Below are 27,006 nucleotides of genomic sequence, written 5' to 3' on the forward strand. Positions count from 1 at the left end.
CTCAAACTATTAAATAAAATATTAAAGAGTAATGCTAGGGAAACTAAATTTAGAGACTAAAATTGTAAATTAAATGATATATCATCAATAAAAATGAGCACGTCTATCAACGCTTAAGTAATAAATCAATCATCAACTTCTATGTCATTTAGCTTCCAAAATTTAGTCTCCAAATTTAGTCTCTCTATACTCAAATATTAAAACATTAAAATTCTTACAAACCCACTTTTCTTATCTACAACTCCTCACAATTGCTCAACATATGCATAGTATGTCAGCAATTGCTAGGTTATGATTAAAGAATTTGCACGTATATGCATCCGCTAGGAATGACTTGCAATGAATGTGCATTATGTGTTTACTAAGGCCTTCTAAAATGGAGTTTGATTTCATATTTATAGGAATCAAACTTTTACGGCAGGAAAATTTGAGTTTTACGATAGTGATTCTAAGTTTTGAGTTCAATATTGAACTTGTGAGTTTGATTCCTATATAATAAGTGGCCAACTTCTAAGTAATTAAAAGGTCGTTGATACTTGGTATGACATTACCTAGAACATGAAGCTATATGATAACTAATGGAAATTGTTTGATTCATTTTCATTCTTTCTCATCCTCATATGAAAGCAAGTAAACGCATGTATATAAAGCGAGAAAGCAAAAACAGTGCAAATTTGTTCTATTAATAAAAAGACGGTTAAGACTAAAAAGCACCTTTAGTTAATTAAGAGCATCTCCAATTATGTTTTTAAATTTTTTAGTTAAATTTTAGATAAAAATACTAGAAAGCTATTTTAGGACTTCCCTTATTTAGTGATATCTACACACTTATTTTTACTTCTCATACATTCTTTGCGAAATTATCACAGAGATAAGCAGAAGGCCTACTTCCAACAACGATATTGTCCCCAATTTGTAAATTAGCACCTGCATAATCCATTAGGTGTGGAGTTTTATCACAAAAGACATCGGTATTAGTTAGACTATAATCAAGATATTTAAACTCTTGATACGGTCGATTTAGGATATTTCATCACGCCTTTTAATTTCGACCATCAGATCGAATGAATTAAATCAATCATCCAAAATTAACAAGAATATGTGAAAGATTTAATTAGATGCATAAATAGCACTATCCAATTTATATTGCTTCTTTAGTGAAAGCTGGTTGTAGAGCGGTTGTATATAGTCAATGTGCCTTATTAGCTTTATATGTAGTTAATTTAATTTGCATACAAAACGATCATCACTTCACAATACCATTAGGACAATGTGTTGGACAATCATACAAATTAGAGGGAAACATACAACTATATACAATTATAAGGATAGTTAAGTTGACTAGAAATACTGAGTTTTTATCTCTACGTTCAAGTTTGAATTTTACTTCTCATAATTTAATTTAAAATTAAATTAGATTATTGCTCAGAAAAAAATAAACCGCGAACGCCATCGCCCCTTAATTAATAGTCTATGTAAAATACTGAAAATATATTTGAAATATGATATGGTGAGGATATATTAGAAGTAGACAACTTGACAGTGCTTTCCCTTGCATGAAGAGTGTTTGCATGACAAAGCTAATACTATCAACACATTATATTATATAGCCTCTAAATCTCAATTCATCATTGCAGCAGGTAGATGCAACATAAACTCATGGTCATATATATCCTTGCACTCTTTAGTGTCCACCGCCAGCTCCAAATCCAGCTCCACCCCCGGCACCACCACCAAAACCACCTCCTCCACCAAAACCACCACCTCCACCGCCACCTAGTCCACCTCCAACTCCTCCGCCTTTCCCAAACCCTCCACCAGCTCCAAACCCTCCTCCAGAACCACCACCAACACCACCACCACCCCCAAACCCACCTCCACCACCAGCACCGCCTCCAAGACCTCCGCCTGCACCAGCACCACCGCCAAAACCTCCACCTGCACCACTACCTGCTCCACCGCCGCCGCCAAGACCACCACCTCCGCCAGCTCCACCTCCGGCACCAAACCCACCACCAGCTCCCGCTCCTCCACCACCACCAAGTCCACCTCCACCGCCTAGACCACCTCCATGTCCAATGCCTCCACCTAGACCACCACCTCCTCCTGCGCCCCCTCCACCGCCTAAGCCACCTCCAGCACCACCACCAAGCCCACCTCCGTGTCCTATACCTCCACCTAGACCACCTCCATGTCCAATGCCTCCTCCTAGACCACCACCTCCTCCTCCGCCTAAGCCACCCCCAGCACTACCACCAAGCCCACCTTTATGTCCTATACCTCCACCCAGACCACCTCCATGTCCAATACCTCCTCCTAGACCACCACCATGTCCAATGCCTCCACCTAGACCACCGCCACCTCCTGCACCCCCACCTAATCCCCCACCACCTCCTGCACCCCCACCTAGACCACCACCACCACCAAGCCCACCTTTATGTCCTATACCTCCACCCAGACCACCTCCATGTCCAATACCTCCTCCTAGACCACCACCATGTCCAATGCCTCCACCTAGACCACCGCCACCTCCTGCGCCCCCACCTAATCCCCCACCACCTCCTGCACCCCCACCTAGACCACCACCACCACCTCCTAAGCCACCTCCAGCACCCCCACCTAGACCACCACCACCACCAAGCCCACCACCACCTCCCAAGCCACCTCCTGCACCTCCGCCAAGCCCACCACCACCTCCAAGACCTCCACCTCCACCTAGACCTCCCCCACCACCAATGCCTCCACCAAGTCCACCGCCACCAAACCTTCCATGCCCTAGACCTCCTTTCTTAAACAAGTGCGGGCGGGGACGCGGAAAAAGGTGCTTATCATCCTTAACACTCTTACTGCTAGGGCTAGCATGGCCATCAGCCACAACCAAATGACTCACAAGAAAAGCAAATAATAAGAAAGCAAGCACCACAACACAACCTGAAACACGATGAACCCTCATCACGACGTCTCCCAAAGAAACAAACAAATGAAACGCTTGAAGAACAAGAACCAGCTAGATGTGCACAAGCGAAATGAAAGCATATGAATATATAGCAGACTCAGTAGTGAAACTGAAACATGAGGACGCTCTGATAAAGAGGTTAAAGTCACCCACCAGTGAGCTGTGACGCTTGGATGGAGTAAATTGGGCTCAACTGCATTGGCCAGGTAATTTATTAGGCCAACTGTCCTCCCCCTCCAAGTCCAACACCCTCTGACATCAAGTCCCGACTCCCCCTTGCTTATTAGGGTTTTGACTCAGCTGCCTTCTTTTCCACCATATATATAAACCCTAATTTATTTTTCTTTTCAATTTTTTTTCTGTTCTGATCGAGAATGATGCTAGATATATCCATGTACTGTGTAGAGGAGATCACGAACTATAATACTAAAAAATTAATGATGGATTGGATTTGGAGGTCAACTTTGATAAATAATGTTGAGTTGCCAAATTTCCAATTTCCAATTTCCAAACTTGCCATCCCGGCAGCAAGTTGCAACTTGATCGATCGATTAACTAATGTGATTTCATTTAATGGGGGCTTTCTGCTGCCATCAATAGACCAACCAAACAACGTCCCGCCACCATTATATCTTCATATACACAGCTCCCTCTCTCTCTCTCTCTCTCTATTATATAATTTGTGATTCTCATGAAATGTATCACACCAATTATTTATAATTGCTTTTTTGGTAATTTCGTGAGTTCATTAACATACATAGTCATATTGCAGTCTGGAGTGCTTTTGGGCGCCGATTAAAATCTAGGGTTTATATGTTTGTGAAGATGACCAAACTGCCTTCGCTCTAGTTCAATTACGAGAGTAGACATGCATAGACTTCGTTATTAAAAAACAAAAGTACAGTTATATACACTTTTAAAATTGGACATACATATCTAATATTAGAAACTTCTTCATCCTATCATCCATCGTATTCCCAAAGGGAACTACATTTAACACGTATCGTTTATACTTTGTGGCGCGCGAGGTTATATATATTTCTAATTTGCATTTTTATTGTCAAATAATAAAAATTATTTTAGATTCGAATGGAAACATTAATTTACATTGGATGCTAATGTGGTTTTTTTTTTGAAACGAACATTGGATGCTAATGTTTTAAACAACCATATAGGCTCAAACTGGTTCCATCTATGAAGACAACCCTTATGTGTTACAAAAGAAATCACCTGGTGGCAAGAGTTCGTCCGTATTCAAGCTTCTGCGTTTACGACCAACAATACCCATTGAGTCCTACCAAATGGAAGATGTCTCCCTCTGGTGGCTTGAAAATCAACTTCGATGGGGCTTGGTGCAAGGATTTTCTAGTGGGAGGGTTTGGGTGTTATCATTAGGGACGATAAGCCAATTTTGTTGCTGCGTCCTGCATGAACTTCCAGTATGTCTTTTCTCCCTTGCAGGCAGAAGCTATGGCAACAAGGGCACGTTCAGTTTGGGTGGACTCAAAGGGGTTTGATAAATTTTTTATTGGAAGGAGACTCTCTTCAGATTGTGACGACTCTTTGTAATACATCCACTAACATGTCATCAACAATTGGGCAGTTAGTATAAGACACGAAGATTATTCTCAGCGTGATCATTGAAGATTTATGCACCCATGTCCGTTGCCAAGCTAACACGATTGCTCGTAGACTTGCTAGGTTTGGTTTGAATGTTGGCATCCAATGTGAGTGGTTTGCCCAACCTCCTAGTTTAATCATTGACCTCCTTGTTGAGGACTCTACGTAACTGGACTATGTACTTTGGTTGAGACTTCTTTTGGTCTTTTCCTGAGTGAATACAACACTATCGTTTTTATCAAAAAAAAAAATGTCACTAGGGGTACCGTCGTGTCTGGTTACAAATCACGGGGAGCAAACACAAATACTACTAACTTCAACTATTGTCTAAGTCATTTTATATCAAATACAATAGTAGTCATTCTATCACATAATCAATTTGGATATCACCCTTAATCATGTCAATGAGATCTTGACTCCACTTCAAATGTTTCTAATTACATTTTATGTAACTCTTTTTTTTTTTTTTTTTTTTTTTTTTTGGAGTATTTCTCGTTGAATTGTTTTAAGGGTGAAATTTTTGTCAAATTAATTTATTAACAGAATCACCAGTCGTACCGTATCAAATTTGGGCCAAAATTTGTACCAATTAGTGATGATATAAATTAACAACACTTCTATGAATGGTTAAATTCACAATCTCACAGCATCGTGGACGCAACTGTTAGGGGGGAGTTCAATGGCAAGGTCCCAAATCAAGCTATCAAAGCCTTGAGACTACTAAGGAGAACTATCAACAATGCGACGTGACATAAAAAAAGGCAAAGAGTTTCAACCTCGACTATCCCAAATAGTGGCGAAATTATGAAATTGGTGCCAAGTCGATGTTGGAAGAGCTAGTTGCTCAAATATTGCAAACCCTCCAAGAACCCAAAAAAGTAGAGATTTTTCAATGTGCTGAAATACGGCCTAGTATATCAAGTGTAATAATATAATTAGTTGGAAACTTAAAAAAAAAGAAATTTCCAACTAGTATATTTATTACACTTAATGTGTACTGGTTGTATTCCCAACATATTGAAACATTTCTCTAGAGAAGCAAGCTAACACCAGGCAATCACGAAATTAGAGATGTAAGGTGAACAAAGTTCCCAAGTCATTCCAAATTCAACAGGACAAATGTTTTCGTAAATGAATGGAAGCCAAGAAGAATTGAAATAATTTCAATAGCATGTTTTTTGCAAATGAGTCTATAAGCCTAGGAATCCTAAAAGAAAAAAAAAATTACATAGGAAAAAATTAAGCAGAATTATTATAAAAGCATGTTGATAGCCTCGAGAGAGAAAAATAGAGGAGAAAACTCGTTGTCGAGGCCTCCCTCTATCAGTGAAAATAACTCAACTAGAACTTGCTGCTCAACCTCGAATGTTAAAACAATAACTGTTGTTAAAATACGAGATTATGATTTTTTTGGTTTGTGGGTTTTGCAGACTATGAGGAGGATGCTAAACGTTTTACGGTGGTGAATCCTTGTGAGTGTTATCATCTACATTGTTTCAATGCGACCCTTATGATTGAAGAATTGTAGTGTTTATGCAAATTTCATGTTTCTTTGAGACCTACATATGACATGTTTATCCCCAGTAAGTTCTCGAATGTTATTAATGGTCGAGTGACTAAAACTCTGTTTGGTATTGCTTTTTTTACTAAAAAATGTTTCATCTTAAATTTAAGCAGTAAAAAAGTATTTGGTAAAAGTAAAATATCCTACTTATTTTAAAAGCAATTGGTTCCAGACAGTAGCTTTTAAAAGAAGCATGTAGATTGCTCTTAAAAGCTGCTTTAATAAAAATGAGAGTTGGGTTTTTAATAATTATTTTCAATTATTGTAATACCTTCATTATTTTTTTTTAAATAACATTATTTAGCCTTCCACACACATTATACCCCTTAGAGAACAAAGTAAATGTGTCACAACCCGACTCGCGAATAAAGACTATTCACGAGTTAGGGTGTGAGCCATATCTTAGCTATAGAAATAAATTCTACAACCAAGATATGGTGGAAAATAAAATAAAATTATAACAATTACACCACACATCAACAAAATCTTACATACAAAATTTTAAAATACGCATCGGAATAACTATAGTGCACAAATTAATTCACAACAAAAACTACTAACAAAATAATAATTAAATTGTAACAATTCTTTCAAATGCATGAAATATATGTAGATGAGATGGATGAATGTACTCACTCCCTTCTAATCCCATCAACACATACCTAAGGCACCTAAGCTTGCACGTCTCATACCATACTTATACCACTTGGCTCCGAGTATGTTAGAATATGAGTTGATTCCCGTTCATCCCTTAAACCCAATTTTTGTAGTTAAACTCTCAGTTTCCACTTTATTATACAGGCACTTCCCCCGACGCCCAATTGTATATTCAAGCCCTTCCCCCGACGCCTGACATATACAAGATTTCATTATTTTTATAATCAACCAATTTGTATACTCAAGCCCTGCACCCTACGCCTGACATATACAAGGTTCATTATTTTATATTCATGGCAAACTTCAGCCCTTAAATATCCTTACAACTCAAACACTTTATACAACTCAACACAACTGAACTCTCTTTTTTTGCTCTGCAATGCATATGTATATGTCATGTTCACATAGATATGAATACTCATATTTTCTTTAACAAGCCTGTCAGCTTCAACATAAATCAAATTAGTTAGTAACAATAGTAATATAATCATAATATTAACCACAATGTAATAATCTTTAACATCAGCATAAATGATAAACAATACGTTACCATATGAGCACCAAAACCCTATTTTTAAGAGCTCCAATCGAAACGCTTCCTTCACAAAAGTTGTTCCTTATCATCTCCTCTATAACATAGCCAAAAACCACGACAATTCAATGTATGTGCTGACTTGTACCCCAGTTCAAACAGCTGATGTTTTATTGAGCTAGCCTTCTCTGCCAACCTCTTTGCATGGCCAACATCTTTACTTTCTTTCCCTCACTTTCAAGGAAGTTTTTCAGCAATCCGACTCCTATTACATATGTAGAATTTTAGCTATATTAAAGAAGAGCAAGGGGAAGTGGTGAAGGAAGAAAGAGAACAAAAGGAAGGAAATGAAATTGAAACAAGCTGTCCAGTTTCCCCAGGATTAGAGACAGGAGTTGGTATTTCAGACATATTGGACGATCATACCGTTGGATTTTTCTGAAATTTTGATATATCATGGTAGAGAGACAGACAAACAACTCTCATGAAGGAAGTATTATAATATAATCTATGAATGATAGTGTTTTGATCTGTTAAATAGGCTGGACAAATTTCTAGTTTTTGGATATCTTTCTTTTGATAGATGAGAATGATAGTAGTTTGATGGAGAGATTTGTTGGGTAAGGTCTCATGTATTTTTTTGGAATTTGTCTCACACTTGTTGTACATCATTCCCAAGAGAAATAAATGGAGATTTTGATGGTGTGATGGAAGTGCTCTCATAACAATGATCTCAAAATGTAAATGCATAAACAACACAAGATTTAAGTGGTTCGCCAAATCGACTACATTCACTGGGGTTTGCTTTCATTGTATTTCACTATATATGGTAGACTTACAAATACAATGAAAGATGACTTTAAGCCCTAAGAACATGTAAAAGAAAAATAGGAAGGTAATATGAAAGGGAGAATGACTCCTTGTTGGAGTTGTTCTTTTTCTTTCTTTTTCTTTTCTTCTTCCTCTCTCTTCTCTTCTTCCTCTTTCCTCTATGTCCTTCCGTTTAGTAGTGCTCCTTCCTTTATAGAGATTGTATTGCATCTTCCTCTCCAAATAATCTCCACAAGTGTGCCAATAGAAAGAAAGCAAGTGTTGTGCCAATCATTAGACATAAAATGTGTTCCAATAGAAACACGCCAATTATTAACCTAATCATCACCATGAAATGTGTTCCAATCACAAGACAACAAATGTTGTCCTAATCCTTAGCAATGAAATATGGTCCAATAGAAAAACAACAAGTGTGAAGCTAATTATGAACTAATGAATAATATGCAAGATGTTCCTTGCACCCAAAGGCCGCGTCCAAACAATTTGGGGAATGAATCATCACCAATTATCAACCATGATATGTGGTTCAATAGAAAAACAACAAATGTGAAGTTAATCAATATCATGCAAGGTGAATAAACACTCAAAAGCCATGTTCAAAGTCTAAGGGATATGCATCCCATCCATTCTCACCTCATTGGAAAATTTGGAATGATAGATTGAAGCATTGAAGAGAGAATATAGACAATTAATTGAAATTCCCCTAGGCTAGTGAGTAAGCACTCTAAAACAACAACATATTGCCACATGCATGCCAATACATACACATACCTAGTCTATGGCTCTATATGGACTCACACCTCTCAAATGTTTACGGGTGAGTAATCTCTCTACATTAACTCAACTTGCCAACTCACCCCTACTTGGTAAAAATATCAAACCAAACTCAACACCTAGCCACACGTATAAGCCAAAGGCTTCCCACCTCGACACCCTAATTATTATCTTCTATTAATTACCAACTTCCACCTCACCCTTTGGAGAAAAATCAAGCCAAACTCATATAATCTCAACTTAATCTTAGCTCTCCAATTCAAGCTAAATGCCTCTCTAATTAAATATGAAATAATATATACTAACCAGTGTTGAAATAATTTTGTAGCAAATAGGATTTTACATTGAAACTATTTTACAAATCGAAAGTAGGTTCTTGTACGTAAAAATAATTACCCACATACATACATATATACATATAACCATTTTTTTTAAATACGGGGTATTACAAAACGCTACCACCTACCACTACAAATACTAACCTTACACCATCACCACCCATTTTTGCCACCACCACTGCCATAACCACAACCTCTACCACTGTCATCACTACCACCATTGTCACCACCCTCACTGCCGCCACCCCCACCACTACCACCATTGTTACCACCATCGATGCCTTCATCACCACCACCATTACCCCAACCGCCACCACTACCACAACAACCACAGCTGCCACTACCACCATCATTGCCGCCACCATTGCCACTACCACCGCCCTGCCACCATTGTTACCTTTCCACCCCAGCCAACACATCCTAATATTAGCAACACCACAATAACCATTACCACCACTGCTGTCGTCGCCCCCACACCTACTACTATGTCAATTTGTCATTGTATACAATTATATCATTTTTCCATTAATTTTACTAAACGCCTTTTCGCTATTTTTCATACTCATGGAACTTTTAAAATTCAGTTAACCAAACGTTCATCGGCTTTATTTTACAATTGATTATTCATAAAATATAGCATAAGCAAATATATATATATATATATATATATATTTTAAGCATAGCAATCACAAACTCCAAACTCGCCCTAAGTCGTGCATATGGCCAAGAGACTGAAGACATGCATGCTTCTCTCTCGATCATCGCTTCGATATCCATCAAACCTACAAACTTGAGTTTAGTTTCTATATTTTGCAGAGAGAATTTTTTTTATATACAAGCAACATTACATAAGAAATCAAACCCAATTTTGAGTAATATGCCAGTTTGAAAACACTTCTAAAATAATCACAAGAAGAAATCAACCATCAAAATTTTGAGTGAATACTCATGACTACTCGTATTGGCGAGATATATTTTAATGTATTAGAAACATGACCCAGCACATCAAGTATTATATACAATTTTAATTGAAACTTTTTTTTTTTTGTTTTTTTCGAGTTTCTAGCCAATTGTCCTCCTACGGTCCTACCTCAAAACAGAAAGGGGAGGTTTGGGCTTTAAGGCTGAGGGTTGGGGAAGGAAGCTAATAAGGCTCAGCTTCGGTAAGACACGTCTTTTTCTTGGGTCAAAGGTTTGGGTTATGTTCAAAGTGCCTGGATTTACTTTACAGCGTAAAACTCAAAACTCCAAAACTCCCATGTGTGCATATCTACGATCCTCCTCCCACGTCTGTCCTGTTGCTTCCATTTCTCCAATCCCAAGAAGTAAACAGTTATAAATTACCTGAATTTCTGCAATCCAAGTCCGTACGAGTCTCTGAAAAAGTTCCCAGTCTTCCACCAGCAATACATGCTTGATCGACGACGATCGTCGTCGTCCTCTTCTAACAGCCTCTGATCCGAGGGTTTCATTCTTCTTAGGTTAGCTTCTATCAATGCGACTTACGAATTGCACTTCCAATTCCACAATCTCGCCAATTAATTTTCATTTTCTGAAACATTAAATTTGAATTTTTTGTTTCCTCTCCTTTTAATGCTATGGATTATGGAAAGTTTGGATTTTGATTGAAATTTTGAATTGGGTTTTCTTCGTTTTGAGCAGTTCGGTTGAGTTTGACCCGAACAATGGCGCAGAGTAGTTGGGAAGCAGATAAGATGTACATACTGTAATTGTTTATGCTTTAATTGTGCTTTTGTTTATGGGGTTTTGCTGAATTTGGCTAATTTGCTATATATATGTGCTGTATAGGCTTGATGTATACATATATGATTATTTAGTGAAGAAAGAATTACATGTCACTGCTAAGTCTTTCATGACCGAAGGGAAGGTTGCACCCGATCCAGTAGGTAATGGATACTAAACAATAGCAGAGAATAGCTGTTAATTACTTTGATAGCAAGTTTTCGTGCTTATTGAGTTGGAAATGCTCGGAGTAGATTGCTCGGTCCTTGTTCAGTGTGTAATGTGTTATTACATATAATGCGCAGCCATTGATGCTCCCGGGGGCTTTCTTTTTGAATGGTGGTCTGTCTTTTGGGATATTTTTATTGCAAGGACAAACGATAAACATTCTGAGGCTGCTGCAGCATATATAGAGGTGACTGTTTAAATTTTGATGTTGTAGGTGTGGCTGCTACATTAATGTTGCCCTACTTATGAATCGGCTGACCTCTTTATGCCCTCCTATGTTGTCGATGTTCAGGCACAACAAAGTAAAGCAAAAGAGCAGCAACAGCTGCAAATGCAGCAGTTGCACCTAATGCGCCAAGCTCAGATGCAACGGAGAGATCCTAATCATCCTCCCCTTGGTGGTCCACTAAATTCAATTAGTTCTGAAGGGATGCTTGGGCAATCTACTGCTAGTGCACTGGCAGCAAAAATGTACGAGGACCGCTTGAAACACCCCAATCCAATTGAGTCAGAGACATCCCAACCACTCCTTGATGCCAGAGTTGCCCTTCTAAAATCAACGAACCATCCTGGGTGAGCAACTGGAAGATCATATTTTAACAGTTTTCTGATATCTGGTTGTTTTGGTAATTTACTTTTCTTGCTAACGTGCTGAAACAGTCAGATGGTTCAAGGAAACCCTGGAAGTGTTAATGCAGCATTACAACAAATCCAGGCTCGAAGTCAACAGGCCACAGTAACTACATATACGACCCAGTTGCACTGTTCTTATCATTCTCTCTCTTTCTAATTTTAGTAAAGTTGTGGTTCTTCTTTGTCTGTAGGACATAAAGAGGGAAGTTAATATGGGCACTGCTCAGAGATCTATGCCTATGGATTCTTCAATTTATGGGCAGGGAATGGTTCAGTCAAAACCTGGATTAGGAAATGCAGGTATGATTGCCTGATCCTTAAAAGGATGTAAGAACTTGAAGAAGAATTATAGAACTTCAAAATGTCTTCCAGACATGAAAGAGGATTACAGGCATCTTAACTGTTTTTTTTTTACGTTTGAAGTATAATTTCAGATTTTTTTAATATTTGGACCTTTCTATTTTAGATATGTCTCTCCTATACCTGAAAATGCAATTATTTTTTATTTATTTCATATATTGTTATGTCAAAGCTAAATGTAGTGATGATAAACATCAAGTTATGCTCACTGTGTTTACAGTTGTTGACCATGCCTACTGCACCAATGTAAAAAATAAAAAGTTTGAATTGCTTGTTGTGTAAAATTTTAAGTGAATGCACCTAGAGTGCCAGATGTTTGGTGCCATGTACTCGCAGTGAATATTGGGCTTTGCACCTTATTTTGGCATGCCTTGTTGCTCAAATAATTACCTAAAAAACAGTGGGATTTCAATGAGTTCAACTATTCCACGAGAGTGGGCGTCGTGATTTTATTTATGTCAAATTAGGTTACTAAGCAACATGCTTGCAAAATGTCTAAGAAGTCATAGGTTTTTGAGTTTTCTTATGCCATGTTTAATTATTTTTATGGAATTTTCCAATCAGTCACAAAAAAAATATTTTATTCTTTGCTTTCTGTGGAATGAAGGATTGAACCCAGGAGTTGGCGGTCTTCCATTGAAGGGGTGGCCTTTAACTGTGAGTTGTATTCTTGCATTTCATGTGTCCCAGTGATGCACGTTTTAAATATGACTGGTCCAACATTTTTAACTGAGGCATGTGCCAATTTGTACAGGGAATTGACCAAATGAGGCCCGGTTTAGGTGGACAAGTTCAAAAGCCTTTCCTGCAAGGTGCAACTCAGTTTCAGGTTCTCTCACCGCAACAACAACAGCTTTTGGCACAGGCTCAGGGACAAGGAAATGGTGCTAGCTCATCAATTTATGGAGATATGAGGGGATTTTCTAGGGGAAATTTAAATACAAAAGATACCCAACAAATGACAAATAATGGCTCCATGAGTTCTCCTATGCAATCAAATTCATCAAAGGTAAGAGGTCTTTCACAAACATACCAAGATTAGTTCTCCTTGATTATAAATGCCATATCTGCAATCAATATTGAAAAGAAAACAGTCCACAAAACATTTGGTTCCACAATAAATACTGCATGCAAGAGAGAGATGTATGTGAAATTTCTTTTACTAATATTTGAAACGGGGTGAAGAGGATACAATGAATATTTGGGTGAAATGCGCAAGTTGCCTATGGGCTTTAAAGACTTGACGCCATTAGTCTTCTCATGTTAGCATTTTCTTGACCATAAATGCCAATCCTTAGCAGTAACAAATAGAAAGTTTAGGTGAAATCTTTCTAATTACATGGCTCGTGACCACATTTTTTGACTCAAAATGACAGTTCCCCAATGTGAACTGGCAGCATTGGACCTGAATGATAATTGGTCCCTAGGACTCATATACATGTCCTAGGTTTGATTTCTAGAGGTAGCAAAATGTGTTTTTTCCCCTCGTACTGTTAAGGTTTCCTTTTAAAAAAAAGGTAGAATTAACGAGGGTAGAGAGTTCCTCTTCTTCTTTTGATTATGTTTCCACTTAAAAAGAAAGTTGATATGAAAATTCTATTAGCCTTAGAGGAGCAAGGAGATTGTGTTTTAAGAGCGTTTTCATCTTTGTAATATAACTACAGTTGATTTTTCTTCTTGTCCCACTGTTAGATTGACTGTTTCTATATGGTTAGTACTATCAGTCAAATACGTGGGGATTTTAAGATCCTAACTATTATATAAAGGAAGTAGTGGGTTTTGACTCGCACTTGCCATCGTGGGTCAGTTTTATACTTTTTTTTTTAACGCAAGTTATAGTTTGATAACTACCTGTGTTTTTTCATACTTTTTAAGTAGACACAGTGGTGACATTTCCCTTAACTTGTGTTTCAATCAGATGAACATGTCACAGATGCAACACTCTTCATCTCAACAACAGGATCCTTTGCAGTCTCAGCAAGTACAGCAGGTCGTGCTTCCTTTTGTTGATATGATGATATCAAGTCCTTTTTTTAACCATTCACTGCAATACCTAAATATTTTATAGCGTTACGTGTTTGATTATTAATTCCATCTGAGCTTTTCTATTGAACTCCTTGGGAACTAGTAGCGTAGTTGATAATATACACGCACTGTGCTGTACTCATATATGTGTTTAAGCAATGACTAATGGCTGTTTATCATGCAATAGAATAACCGCAAAAGGAAAGGACCTTCATCCTCAGGACAGCCTGCTAACAGTACCGGTACAGGAAATACAATTGGTCCTTCGCCCAATTCTCAACCATCAACTCCATCCACCCATACCCCTGGAGACGGAGTTGCTATGACTGCTAATTTGCCAAATTCGAGCAGTGTTCCAAAAAGTATGATGATGTACGGTGCAGCTGGAACAGGTGGCCTTGCATCATCCACAAACCAGTTGGTATGTAATGTTTACATAATTAACCTTTGTCATCTACAAATAGGATAGGTAATCTGGATGCACAAGTCTCCATAACCCATGATGTTAGTCACAAGTAAAATTTTTAGAATCCAAAAAGCAATAGTCTTTACCGTTAATATTTAATAGGAACAATCAATTACCCTGTAATTTCATATCTTTTCAATAGTATCTTGTTTGAAAATCATGTGTACAGGATCGAACATGGATTCTTCAAATTTGATGTTCCTATTATAGGATTGTGTGTATGACTGCGCCATGTTTCAGTGGGTGTTGAAGGTGTGTGGATTAGTGCCCTTCAAGACACATTTTTTGTAATAAGCTGAGGTCTTGAATTGTATATCCAAAAGTGTGCTGTACCTTGTGTTTCACTACAAACTTTGTTGTCCAGACTCTAGAATCCCGCATATCCATTTTGTTCTCCATGTATAACTATCTATACCCATAATGCACTTATGTCCATTCTAGCGTATCTGCTGACTTATGCTGAATTACCACTGTGAATCAGATTTTCCCAAGTAACTCTAAAAGGCCTGCTAATGTTTGAATTGCAGGAAGACATTGAACAATTTGGGGATGTTGGCTCTTTAGAAGATAATGTGGAATCATTCTTGTCACATGATGATGGAGATGGAAGGGATTTATTTGGCACATTGAAACGGAACCCTGCACATTCTGCAGAAGCTTCAAAGGGTAAAAGATGATTCGCACTTTGAACAGTGTCCTTTTTTAATTTTTAATTTGGAAAAGTCTACATTGATATCATAGTCAAAGATACATGAGTAGTCTGATGCAGTATCCAAACAAGTAATGGTATTAGCTTAAAAACCAAGCCATCATCACTGCTTTTCCAGTATCATACCCTTCTGTCTCCGCAGATTCTCCTTGTCCCCTTGCTGCCAAGACCCAAGAATTTTTTATATCATACTTGATATCATAGTCGAAAATACATGTAATATCATGCCCTTACATGGACAATCTTGCTAATCTAAATTCATTGCAAACAAGATTTACTCTATTCAGGCCAGTGTTAAACAGTTGATCGATCTAAATAACTGCAGAAGTGACCCTTTGCTCTTATATTCAGGTTTTTCCTTCAGTGAAGTTGGTTCAATACGTAAAAGTAAAACCAAAGTTGTCTGTTGCCACTTCTCTTCAGATGGAAAATTGCTGGCCAGTGCTGGCCATGACAAGAAGGTATAAATCTCTGGTAAATGAATTACATGCTTTAAAAGAATTGCTTTACATGCTCTAAACATACTGCGTTAAAAATGAGTCTTTTTTTTTTTGTCTTTTTTGTATTCTTGCTGGTTATGCTTCCATTTATATAGTTATTAAATGGGATATGACTTAAGGCACTTATAATTGCAAAGAGCTTTTATATATGTGAATTAGTTAGTTTTGATGCCACCCTTATATATTATAATGTTTTAAAAAGTGTTTATTCACTAATGCATCCCACAAATGATACAGTTACTAGTTTCTACTGGCCTGTATTATTTATCAAAAACAAAGCATATTTACTGATTGTTACACTCCATATTTGGGATAACAATTGAGGTTAACCCTAATTTTATCCATGCCTGCAGTGCCCTTTTTTTATTTTATTTATTTATGGCAAGAGACCGTTTTATGAGGAAGTACTGATACTAGAATCGCCTGAACCCTGAAGATGTCTTAACCATAATATTTGATTGGGGTTGGTATATGTGCACTGCCACTGGCTCTGAATGATTAAGGGATTTTATAATGTTCTCCAAAATGACCTTTTTCCACTTCCACACAGTATTTCCGAATGGAGACAAGGCATTTTCTTTTGTTTACTTGTAAGATTTTTGTGATAGTGGCTTATGGGGAAAATTCTGAAAAATGGAAACACAAAATCCTTCCAAATCTTACCAAAATAGTCAGTGATCGGTTTAAAAAATGGTGTAATACAATTGACTTTTCAAGTTCCCATGAGGTCCTGCTCAGGTGGTGTTGGGGTGGTATGGTAGAACCTACCTACAGGTCCTGCTGTTAGCAATGTCAAAATTGTTTTAGGAACTTCTTTATCTGATAATTGTCACAGAATTGGTTTTAGATTGATGTAATTTTGAGATGAGGTCTTAAACTGTTATATTGGAATTCAATATATTAGTAGCGACTTCAATTGATTGAAACAACTAAATGAGTCTCGTAATCCAAATTTCATATTATTAAGTAAATAATGCTGGGAATGCTTATCTTCTTTTTCCATGTCATTAGGTTGTTGTTTGGAATATGGAAACTCTACAAACTGAAATCACACCGGAGGAGCATGGCCTGATAATTACAGATGTTCGATTTAGACCAAATTCATCTCAGTTGGCAACTTCTTCATTTGACACAACTGTGCGACTTTGGGATGCTGCTGAAGTAAATTCTTTGCTCTTGCATTGCCTTTTTCTTTCCACTGTTGTCAAATGCATTTTCCAAAATAATTTTTTTGGCTCCCTTTCCTGGTTTTATTTGTTTTTCTTCGGTTTCTGAATATTGGGTTCACTGTTGCAGCCAAACTATAGTTTACAGACATATGCTGGGCATACCTCACATGTATTGTCACTTGATTTCCACCCTAAGAAGAATGACCTTTTCTGCTCTTGTGATGCCAACAATGAGATTCGCTTTTGGAATATTAATGAGTATTCTTGCACTCGCGTTTCTAAGGCTAGTATTGGGGGGCTCTCTTTAATTTTGTGAAGCTCATGATTAACATTTGTTTATTTTCTACTCAATAGCAATCATTCAATTATGCAGGGAGGTTCAGCACAGGTGAGATTCCAACCGAGAATTGGACAGTTGCTGGCTGCAGCATCCGGGAATGTTGTATCTATATTTGATGCTGAGACTGACAGGCAGACACATTCATTGCAGGTATCATTGGCTGTTTTTAATTCACCAAAGCTTGAAAGCTTCATTTCGTCAGCTTTGTAAAACCAATCACCTCAAAAGTACGGTATTTTGATATGTTACTCATCGGAGAAAAAAATATTTGAATCGCAGGGCCACTCCACGGAGGTACACTCTCTTTGCTGGGATACAAATGGAGAGATTTTAGCATCTGCCAGTCAAGAGTCTGTCAGAGTGTGGTCATTATCCTCTGGAGAGTGCATTCATGAGCTCAGTTCTAGTGCAAACATGTTCCATTCTATTGTATTCCATCCAAGCTACTCGACTCTCTTGGTTATTGGAGGATACCAGGTGAACTTTGCTTTGTTTCGATGATGTGAAATGAAATTTGGATTGCGCGTTAGTTTGGTAAGTTTAAATATTTTGGAAGATAGATCTTCTCAGAACTGGCTGTCAAAACAAACTAAAATGACCAGTTAACTTGGGTAGGTTTGGCCAGAGTTATATTGCATCAAACCATCACATAATTAATACAATTTTGTTGTGATTTATCGCCTGAATTCTATTTAAAAGACTCTGGAACTCTCGTATGCTCTTTCAAAACGTAAATTTTGTGGGAACATCCATCTGTTCCTGTAAATTAATTATTTTTCTTTAATGTTGTAGAATGCTAATGCTGTTTTATTTTTGAAACTTAAATGCTTGCAGTCATTGGAGCTCTGGAACATGTCTGAGAACAAGTGTATGACAATTCAGGCACATGAGTGTGTAATATCAGCTTTGGCACAGTCACCGGTTACAGGAATGGTCGCCTCTGCCAGTCACGACAAGGCCGTTAAAATCTGGAAGTAACATTGGCCATTTTTTGCTGCAAATCCCTAGTTTCAGGTCTGCTGCCCCTTCATATCAACGTAAGAAGAAGTTGGAATCAAACTTAAGACACAGGATCCATCATGTGTTTAATTAGATTTAACATTTTTTAAAATTATGTCTCTCCATTTTAAAACCTATTTTTATACATGTACTATTACTAAGGTGCTTGTTAAAGTTTTAACTTTGTCAAAAGAGAGAAAGTTATAAATATTACCTCAAATTCAACTTCGAAAGCTTTGCTTTGGTTGGTTTAGTTGGTGATGCTGTGAGTCATGATGCTGTTTTAGTTGGAATTATTGGCACAAGTTAGTAATTGAAAAACTCATGTATTGTTACCCAAGTTCGAACCCCCTTCCCGCGGTTCAGATTAGCTTAAAGTAAGATTATCGCTCGCATGTAAAATGTAGAATCAATGGCATAGTCTTACATCCTTGATATCCAGTTTCCCATCATACACACTTGACAATTGAGGTACTTGGTCGATATATCTGGTCACAAACCTCTCCAAGAACTTATTTTCTGCAGGCAACAACACATAAGCCAAACTCAAATCTTCATCTACCAACCCTTCCATCAACAAAACTTTCACAACCGAACACCTCGGAATAATTCTCTTCTCCAAACTGAAACACAACGCCACAGGGCATGTCGCGATCAATCTCGAAGACCATCCCATCTTGTTCACCAAGAAATCCATAACCTGCATTATCTTCTTCTCCGACAAAATCATACACTGTGGGTTCTTCCTGAAAGCAGAGACCACATCGTCCTCGGACCAACCCCAACTCCGCTTGTAAATTTCGCGATTTCGATTCCATATGGACCTGCTACTCTTCCCGCACAATGCTCTCATAGCCGTGACAAAAGTCGATTTCTTTGGATCAAATCCCATTTCCTTGACCTCACCCACAAGTGCATCAAACTGTTCATGCTTGTACATCAAGACTTGAGTGTTGTGAGCCAGCAGCAGAGCAATGCAGGACTGCGGCATCCCCAATTCCCGCAAAAGCCCGATATTCGGCACCACTTTCTTGGAGTGGTTTTCCAGGAAAATCCACGACTGGCGCTTCAAAACCGCGATCACATTTTCCCGGGAAATCAAACTCCTGAGAAAAGTATACGATGGTATGATCTGATTCTCCAAGCTTCTCGACAGAAGGTGAGGATTAAAAGACAGAATTCTCCCAAGATCTTCCCTCGAAACTCCGAGAGAGCTGAAGAACTCGAGCTTGGGCAAAAGGGTATTCTCGGGATCGGCCAAAAGAAGAGCAGGGCGTGACCTGACGAGCTTCGAAATCTGGGTTGCAGAGAGGCCATGGCTGCTAAGAAGGGCCAGGACAGAGTCTGCTCCATGCGGGGATTGCAATTCCACCTTGCTGGACAATGAAATTGCATCTTCTGGGGACAATCCACATGAATTTATGAGGTAGGTGGCTGTGAAATCGTGTTTGTTTGCTGCTGAAATTTCTGAGGTGATGGATCTGCGGATTACCAGATTTTGAAGAGAAGTGCAGGAGGGTTTTCGATCTCCGACGACAAATCTTTGGGCTGTGGAAGCAAATGTACAAGAAAATATTGAGCCGCCCAATCTGAGGCGGGTGTTGAAGCTGTAGAGAGATAGCATCGTCACCATGTTAGCTACTGGCGTGGTGCAAATGCCATCGCATAATTATATTAACTATTACAAAATAATTATAATTGATTTTAATTTTCATCCTATTAGTCGTTAACGAGACACATGCATTAAAAAAATTAAATGAAAGGCATTCAACTCTATTTTTGTTAACCGTAAAAATAGAAAGTTAGAAAGCAAGAAGTAAAATGACTCAGCTATCACGTCATATATAACGTCTTTCTTGAAGAACAATTTGATGTCTTTTAATCCTAGCTGGCTCATCTCCCTTAGAGTACAATTGATGTCTTTTAATCTTAGTTCATGTATTTGATATATCCTTTGAAGATAGTCTTACAAATAAAATTATACTTCAAATGGTTAAGAACGTTTATTCTTGCACTAAACCATATAACCACATCTCATCTGAATTCACCCAGGGTTCAAACTAAATGTGAAAACCCGTAAATCCCTAATTTTTATCGTAACCAACAAAAAAACCTAGAATATATCATTCGTCTACTTTATCGTTCACCTTCCTCACCAATCAATCTCAAAGTCGAAGGAAAAAAGTGAAAAAAAAAACAAAACAAAACGCAGAAGCGCTTGATCAAATGTCGTCGAAGGCATTACTCTGCGGATCGAGCTTACCGATACATAAGCACATCGGATGCTTCAGTGCATGATTACTTCATTCCAGAAGCAAAAGCGCTTGATCAAATGTCACAAAACGCAGCTTGCGATGTTGCCGATTCCCAGCGCCTAGTTTGTACGATGCAAGAGATTATTCAATGTGACTTAAACACGATACCGTACACCATATGGTCTTATATAAGTGGAGGGATTTTTTTTTTTTTTTTTTTTTTTCCCGAGTGGTTCTCTACTTGTATAATGACATATAACGTATGTACTTGTGTTTCGATCATACTGAAAAATCTCTCTTATGATGCAATGTAAGGTCATTAATGACATGATATGGATGTCTTCAACTTGAAAGCAATAAAATGCCTTGGATCCATCACGCAAGGACGTGTCACCAGAAATTCGGATGTCGCCTAGCTACTAAGGTTTGAAAAGTGATCCTACAACTTTACTCCACACACAACTTAAATTTTAATTGTGAATTATCTTTTTTTTTTATTTTGTTAATAATTACATAAAGTACAAGATAAAATTAATAATAAAACTAACTAAAAGTTATCGGTAAACCCACACCCAATAATAAATTCTAAAACCTTTGATTGTAATATGAACCGATAAATTTTGGGTTTTTAAGTAATTGGGTAGTGTTATCCACATACCTATTTTTACTTCTCTCACACTCCTCTTAATTTTTGACTGAGATCGAATGAATTAAAGAAAACTAATGGTAAAAAATTAACAAAAATATGCGGGAGGTAAAAATAAGTGTGTCAATAGCATTTTTCTTTTAACTAATTGAGTAGCGTCAACTTTTTTGATGCAAGTATACGCTTGTCGAAGTTAGAAGTTTGGTATTGTCGAAGTTAGAAGTTTGATAGTATGGTGGCAAAGAGAAAGGGATTGATCAAGATGAGAACCTCTATGGATTCGATTTACTTTTGCCTTTCCTTTGCTAATTTGCATATAGGGTTTCTGATATTCTAAAATACTTTGGCTCAAATGTTTATTATTTTTCGTACCTTGAATGAAACGGTCTTTTTAAACTACCTTCTTATTTTAAATGCGATTTCGATTTCGATTTCTATTTCTATTTTTATTTTTTGAACAAACAATATTATTTAAACTAAAGGAGAGGGGTAGAATGTGGCTAAGACTTCTCACTTACAAGTGAAGAGGAATATCACTAGACTGTAGTACTAAATGACGATTTATATTTCTATTAAAGATGAAGAATTGAAGGGAATGACAACATACCTGTCGGAAGGAAAGAATGGATACTCTGATTTTGGATTTTTATTTTTTTTAAATGGGTGTAAAGATAAATTTTAATATTGAATTAGGTTCTAAGTGTAGTTTAGGTAATAAATTTGAGCATGTGAATCAATATCTTAGTGAATAGAGTGTTAGGTTTCCACTCATGTGTCCCGGGTTCGAAACTTCCCCTCTCTTAAATTATTGTAATAGTTTTGAATCCTTCCCCCTCCCCTTAATAATAATAAAATTTAAAAAAAAGGTAATAAATTTGAGTTTAGAGATATATTGATAGTTTAATAAAAATAATATAGATGTAGAAAGTAAGTTTTTTATTTTTTATTTTTTAACAAATGATAGAATGAAATTATATGAGTTCAAATAAAATTCATCTTTGTGAAGATTATAGCCCTGCACTATTTCTTTAAAATTATATTTTTAGTGTGCTATATTTACAAAAAAAAAAATGAAAAAAAAGAAAAAAAAAAAAAAAAAGAGCTAAATTGAGGACAGCTATTTGAGATGGCCTCAGACGGAATGTATAAATTTTAAAACCTCAGTGCAACAAAAGATAGAAAATCAAAACTTTATGACCCAATCTTGTAAATCACAAGAACTTGAAGGTCTTAAATGCAATATGATGTGACGAGGCACCCCGCTTAACCGCCATTGACATTTCTGTCAATACATTGTTCGGCTCTCTCTTGCTCTCTCTGTCTCTCTCTGTCTCTTTCTCTCTCGGACTCTGAGATTTTATTCGAAATGGAAGACGATAAAACCCTAATCAAACAACAGCAACAAGAACCACAGGGGGAGCTCCAAGACGAGGAATTTCGAAAGGAGTTTGAATGCTGCATTTGCCTGTCAGTGCCTTTTTCTTTTTTTAATCTATTTTTCCTGAATTAATGCAATTTCATAATTTATTTTCTTTAAATTTTATAATTAGTTGCTGGTAATTTTTGTTTGATGATTTAGCACTTTATGAATATTCGGTGTATGAAGAATTATGGCCAGCTTCAAGCATGTATTTTGGTGTATTTCGTACGGAAAAGGTCGGTCCTTTTCCTGAGGATCCATGATTATAACCGTTCGTCGGGTCAGAAATCATTTAAAATTTAAAATTAAATATAAATAGTACTTAACGAAAACGATATACTTTACGATCATGGGATTCCCGGCATCCCCAGGAAAAGGATCCTCGCTTTCGATTTCATACAACTCTTCAAAAAGAGTTAAAAAACTTGCTGAACAATGAGAAGAAACTAATAAATTTATCTCGAAAGGGCCCTTCGAAATCGAAAGAGTAATAGCTATGGCTCAATATGATTGTGCTGCTGTTGTTTTGCATGATTCTGTTTACAGTTGAATTTAACTTTTTATTCTTCGGTTTCTTCGTGATACATCCCTAAAGGAGATTTCCTTTACTTTGCAGGGATCTTCTTTACAAGCCAGTTGTATTAGGTGATAAATTGCGCCGTTAAACAACATTTTGAAGTATATGTTTGCTTCCCTCTTTTATGACTTGATGATGTTTGCAGGTTGTGGCCACATTTCGTGTTTCTGGTGTGTCTTTAACACCATGAGTGCTTTTCATGAGTCTTATTGTCCCGTTTGTCGGCACCCATTTAATCATTTTCCAAGTATCTGTCAGTTGATGCATTTCTTGCTCCAGAAGTTGTATCCTGAAGCATATGAGAGAAGGAGAAAACAAGTGGAAGGTTTGCTTTGCTGAATCTCTTAGCACTTTGTATGATTTACTATGCTTACTACTTGGCTATTTCTACTTATAGACTCACTTTGACATAATGTTTCCTTGTTAAATAATTTACTGTCTTTTCTTCCTTGGTTGTTCCAGAAGAAGAAAAGGAAGTTGGTTATTTCTCACCTCAATTTGATAATCCACTATCTGGGTCACATCGTATTGAGGAGTCAAATATTCGGGGCAAAGTTCACTCAAAGAACTTGGAAAGTTGTTCTTCTGGGGTAGTACAATCTTCCTCACTTGTAAATACTTCTGGAACTACGTTAGATTATGAAGTTAATATTACAAGCCCTGCAACATCTCCAAAGAACGTTGAAGCTACTGGAAATGCAGCCATCAAAGAGGACTGTACGCGTGATATTGATATTGGAAATGGAACTCACCAGAAGGTTTCTGTTTCTGATCTGCTGTGTGCTGCATGCGAGAACCTGCTCTTTCAACCTGTTGTTCTCAATTGTGGTCATGGTAACCATATCATTTAACTGTCTGTAGAAGTCAGAATTATGCTGATGTCAATATACACTAATTTAGACTTTCTTTTGTGCAGTATTTTGTGAGTCCTGTATCAACATTCCAGCTGATGGAATTTCTAGGTGTCAGATTTGTCAAAGCATGCATCCAAAGGGATTCCCTAGTGTTTGCAAAATTTTAGAGCATTTCTTGGAGGAGCAATATCCTGAAGTTTATTTGCAACGACAAGTAACATCACTAAAACGTATGATAGTCTTAAGAACTTTTATGATGTTGGTCCTTTAATCTGTTCTATCTATATTTTCCAATATCAGTATCATTATCTAGAATTGGAGCATTGTCTCAGAAATTGGTATCGTAACAAAACCGGACTGTTCTGAGCTATATAATTGGAAGCTTAAGTAAATTATCAAATATCTTCTTTAACATTGGGAGTTCAGATCGAAGATCATTCTTATTTTTCATTTTCTCCTAAATCCAAATTTCTGATGCTAAAATATCACTTAAGTTTTTAGATTCTTCTTTATATCAGAAATCTTACTTTAGTTTTATCTCTAAATGATACGAAATAGAGAGAAACATCAATTTGGAAGCTCGTTTAGATTCAGGGTTTGGATTCAATATTTTATGTTGCACTTCAACTGTGTTACAGATACACTGCTGATATTTTCAAGTACAGTAGACACTAGACATTCCACATTGGATGAATGCCCTAAAGGAATGCTTACCAATTAGTAGATTTAGTACTACTGATGTTTCCAGTACTCCTTCCTTTTCTTCTTAATTCCTTTTCCTGCATTTCTTATTTTCGTCTTGTTTCTGGTGCTCATATGAGATTAACTTGATTTCACATCCAGTGCATGATCATCAACGTGCTGGTCAGTCATCGTCAACACTTTCTGATGATTACGTATCTTGCCGGGCTGTGCAGAAAGTTCATTACGGAGTTGGTTGTGATTGCTGTGGGGTAATGTCCTTTGTCCTAATCTAATTTGTATCAACTTTAAATTTAAGAATAATGGCCAGGGACTTGGTTCATTGGTTGTTAACTTGCTCTAAAAAGTCAATGGATCAAACCTAGATTTGTAGGCCCCAAGAGATTTTTCTAGCAATTACTCAATACTGTAGGAAATGGGTGTGGGGGATATCACGTGTTCGGGGGATATCATGTGCTGTGGTTCATTTTTATGAAGCACGCCACTTGTCCCTGCACTGCAAAATCCCATAAAGTTTCTCTCTACCAATTTTTCATCAATATCGAATTATGTATTTGATATTTCTGGAATAAGAGTGGTTACCCTATGGATATAAGTTATAACAGGGACATTTTTGAGAAGCCGGCTAACCAGCGGAAATTTTGGAATGATTTTTTGATAATCAAATTAATAATTTACTATGGATCCAACTTTATTATTTTGATTTCATTTATTAGATTCACTCGACTAGTTTCACCTGTGTCCCAGACTTCTACTTAGCACATCTGCACTCCTTCTGTAAGCATACGGGGTGAATTCTTTTAAACATTCAAATGAGTATCAGAGTATGGGACGCAGGTGGAACCATATGTGTTGATAAAGTGTTCGGAAAAGAATAATTTGATAATAAAATAACGGGAAGTGCCCCCACAAATCATAGTAAGAAGTGCTTTGTTATTCCTTGTCTTTTGACTAGTACAGCACTGTGCTCTTCTTTGCAGATATCTCCAATTATTGGGGAGAGGTACAGATGCAAAGACTGCGTGGAGAAAATAGGTTTTGACCTATGTGGAGCATGCTACAATGCACCTTTTAATATCACCGGCCGATTTAATCAGCAACATATACCAGAACACAAGCTTGAGCTTATACCGCCAGGTGTGCTTTATTGGATTGATGACGATGGTGCAGTGTTGCAGGAAGACCTAGGAAACGTCACTGCTGCTCCCATTCCAGAAGATCCAGAAAATGGCCCTAGCGATGTGCAAAATGTTTCTCCTGCTTTTGTATTCTCAGCTGATAGCTCAGTAGATCCACATGATGATTTGGATGGCAGTGCTTTATCAGACTCAATGCAAGAATGAGAAGGTACCAACCAGCCTACAATCTACGCCCATTCAAATTCCTGTCAAATACATTTACCCGAAAACAGCAAATCACATGTCAAGGTTTTTATGGTTTGATTTGTTGAATGAGAATTCCCTGCTTTGAAATTGTTTCCGCATGTTAATAATATATATTTACTGCTAAATTCAGCACAGAAACACTCTGATTAAAATTTGATAGAAATAATTCTCTTTGCTTTTCGTAACAATGCATTGATCCACTCCCATCTTCTTGAAGGCTATGCTTTGCCACTGGGAATTGGTTTTCATTGTTTTTTATTTTGGCCACCGTGGTTGTTCATGTGCTTTCTTGTGGTAAGTCACCCTGATTTTGAAATATTAGTAACTCATCCCTCCCTTGCTTCTAGGTAGTGGGTAGTAGGGTCTTTGGTTTAGCTGTTTGTGTTGGAAACTAGTTTCAGATAGAGGGAAAATGTATCGGGGACAAGAAAGATTGAGAAATGGTGTGTGGAGCGTCGATGGAGAAATCGATGTGTGAAACAAAAATTGTGAAAGTGAAAATAGCTTCAAATCGTTTTTTGTTTTCATTTTGTGTACTGTTTCATATACATTTGCACTACATGCCTCCCACCATTCTTCCTGCACCCTCCCATCTCTCCTAAATTTTCTCCTTTGCCTGACTAAAAAAGTGAAAAGTAGAAATATAACAAAAATGGTTACCAAATGCACCCTTTCCTTAGGTTTCTAAGTTAGTCCATGATCTTAAGGTACAACTTATGAGTT

The 27,006-nt window shown here is 37.3% G+C and overlaps 5 protein-coding genes across 6 annotated transcripts in view; 2 read left to right on the plus strand and 3 right to left on the minus strand.

Moving 5' to 3' along the window:
* The window catches only part of LOC137723592 (uncharacterized), a 32,375-nt gene that overhangs the window by 4,819 nt on the left and 550 nt on the right, over positions 1–27,006 (minus strand). The window lies entirely within an intron of this gene.
* LOC137723753 (glycine-rich cell wall structural protein-like) lies at positions 1,316–3,043 on the minus strand. The gene is made up of 2 exons (XM_068462945.1): positions 2,521–3,043; positions 1,316–2,394 (listed from the first exon to the last, which is right to left on the minus strand). Exons 1-2 carry the CDS (start codon positions 2,951–2,953, stop codon positions 1,685–1,687), a joined length of 1,143 nt encoding a protein of 380 aa, XP_068319046.1. The 5' UTR covers positions 2,954–3,043; the 3' UTR covers positions 1,316–1,684.
* Positions 10,498–18,705, plus strand: LOC137722462 (transcriptional corepressor LEUNIG_HOMOLOG-like). The gene is made up of 18 exons (XM_068461466.1): positions 10,498–10,753; positions 10,935–10,998; positions 11,082–11,179; positions 11,321–11,430; positions 11,536–11,816; positions 11,904–11,979; positions 12,068–12,176; positions 12,844–12,893; positions 12,991–13,245; positions 14,155–14,226; positions 14,449–14,682; positions 15,255–15,393; positions 15,788–15,897; positions 16,948–17,097; positions 17,233–17,388; positions 17,479–17,595; positions 17,725–17,922; positions 18,280–18,705. The coding sequence occupies exons 2-18, from the start codon at positions 10,958–10,960 to the stop codon at positions 18,421–18,423; spliced, it is 2,340 nt and encodes a 779-aa protein (XP_068317567.1). The 5' UTR covers positions 10,498–10,753; positions 10,935–10,957; the 3' UTR covers positions 18,424–18,705.
* Positions 18,802–20,082, minus strand: LOC137722463 (transcription termination factor MTERF6, chloroplastic/mitochondrial-like). Its single transcript, XM_068461467.1, has one exon. The coding sequence runs from the start codon at positions 20,075–20,077 to the stop codon at positions 18,854–18,856; it is 1,224 nt and encodes a 407-aa protein (XP_068317568.1). The 5' UTR covers positions 20,078–20,082; the 3' UTR covers positions 18,802–18,853.
* On the plus strand, positions 22,662–26,700 carry LOC137723259 (E3 ubiquitin-protein ligase PRT1-like). 2 transcript variants are annotated; one of them, XM_068462415.1, is made up of 7 exons: positions 22,662–22,812; positions 23,382–23,410; positions 23,488–23,667; positions 23,805–24,176; positions 24,259–24,426; positions 25,040–25,149; positions 25,879–26,700. In XM_068462415.1, exons 1-7 carry the CDS (start codon positions 22,712–22,714, stop codon positions 26,239–26,241), a joined length of 1,323 nt encoding a protein of 440 aa, XP_068318516.1. In that variant the 5' UTR covers positions 22,662–22,711; the 3' UTR covers positions 26,242–26,700. The 2 variants fall into 2 exon arrangements, with proteins under 2 accessions (XP_068318516.1, XP_068318517.1); XM_068462416.1 differs by lacking the exon at positions 23,382–23,410 and having other exon boundaries at positions 22,680–22,812.

This window comes from Pyrus communis, chromosome 17, assembly GCF_963583255.1.
Source record: "Pyrus communis chromosome 17, drPyrComm1.1, whole genome shotgun sequence".
NCBI lineage: Eukaryota > Viridiplantae > Streptophyta > Magnoliopsida > Rosales > Rosaceae > Pyrus > Pyrus communis.

What these genes read in the sequence shown, in the direction of transcription:
- LOC137723753 (XM_068462945.1), bottom strand. Translation starts at nt 2,953, where the DNA reads ATGAGGGTTCATCGTGTTTCAGGTTGTGTTGTGGTGCTTGCTTTCTTA. An exon ending in GGGCGCAGGAGGTGGCGGTG is followed by an intron (nt 2,395 to 2,520) that starts GTCTAGGTGGAG and finishes GTGGGGGTGCAG; the next exon opens with GAGGTGGTGGGGGATTAGGT.
- LOC137722462 (XM_068461466.1), top strand. Translation starts at nt 10,958, where the DNA reads ATGGCGCAGAGTAGTTGGGAAGCAGATAAGATGTACATACT. An exon ending in AAATCAACGAACCATCCTGG is followed by an intron (nt 11,817 to 11,903) that starts GTGAGCAACTGG and finishes GTGCTGAAACAG; the next exon opens with TCAGATGGTTCAAGGAAACC. An exon ending in ACCTGGATTAGGAAATGCAG is followed by an intron (nt 12,177 to 12,843) that starts GTATGATTGCCT and finishes TGTGGAATGAAG; the next exon opens with GATTGAACCCAGGAGTTGGC.
- LOC137722463 (XM_068461467.1), bottom strand. Translation starts at nt 20,077, where the DNA reads ATGGTGACGATGCTATCTCTCTACAGCTTCAACACCCGCCTCAGATTG.
- LOC137723259 (XM_068462415.1), top strand. Translation starts at nt 22,712, where the DNA reads ATGGAAGACGATAAAACCCTAATCAAACAACAGCAACAAGAACCACAG. An exon ending in AAGGAGAAAACAAGTGGAAG is followed by an intron (nt 23,668 to 23,804) that starts GTTTGCTTTGCT and finishes TGGTTGTTCCAG; the next exon opens with AAGAAGAAAAGGAAGTTGGT. An exon ending in TGTTCTCAATTGTGGTCATG is followed by an intron (nt 24,177 to 24,258) that starts GTAACCATATCA and finishes TCTTTTGTGCAG; the next exon opens with TATTTTGTGAGTCCTGTATC.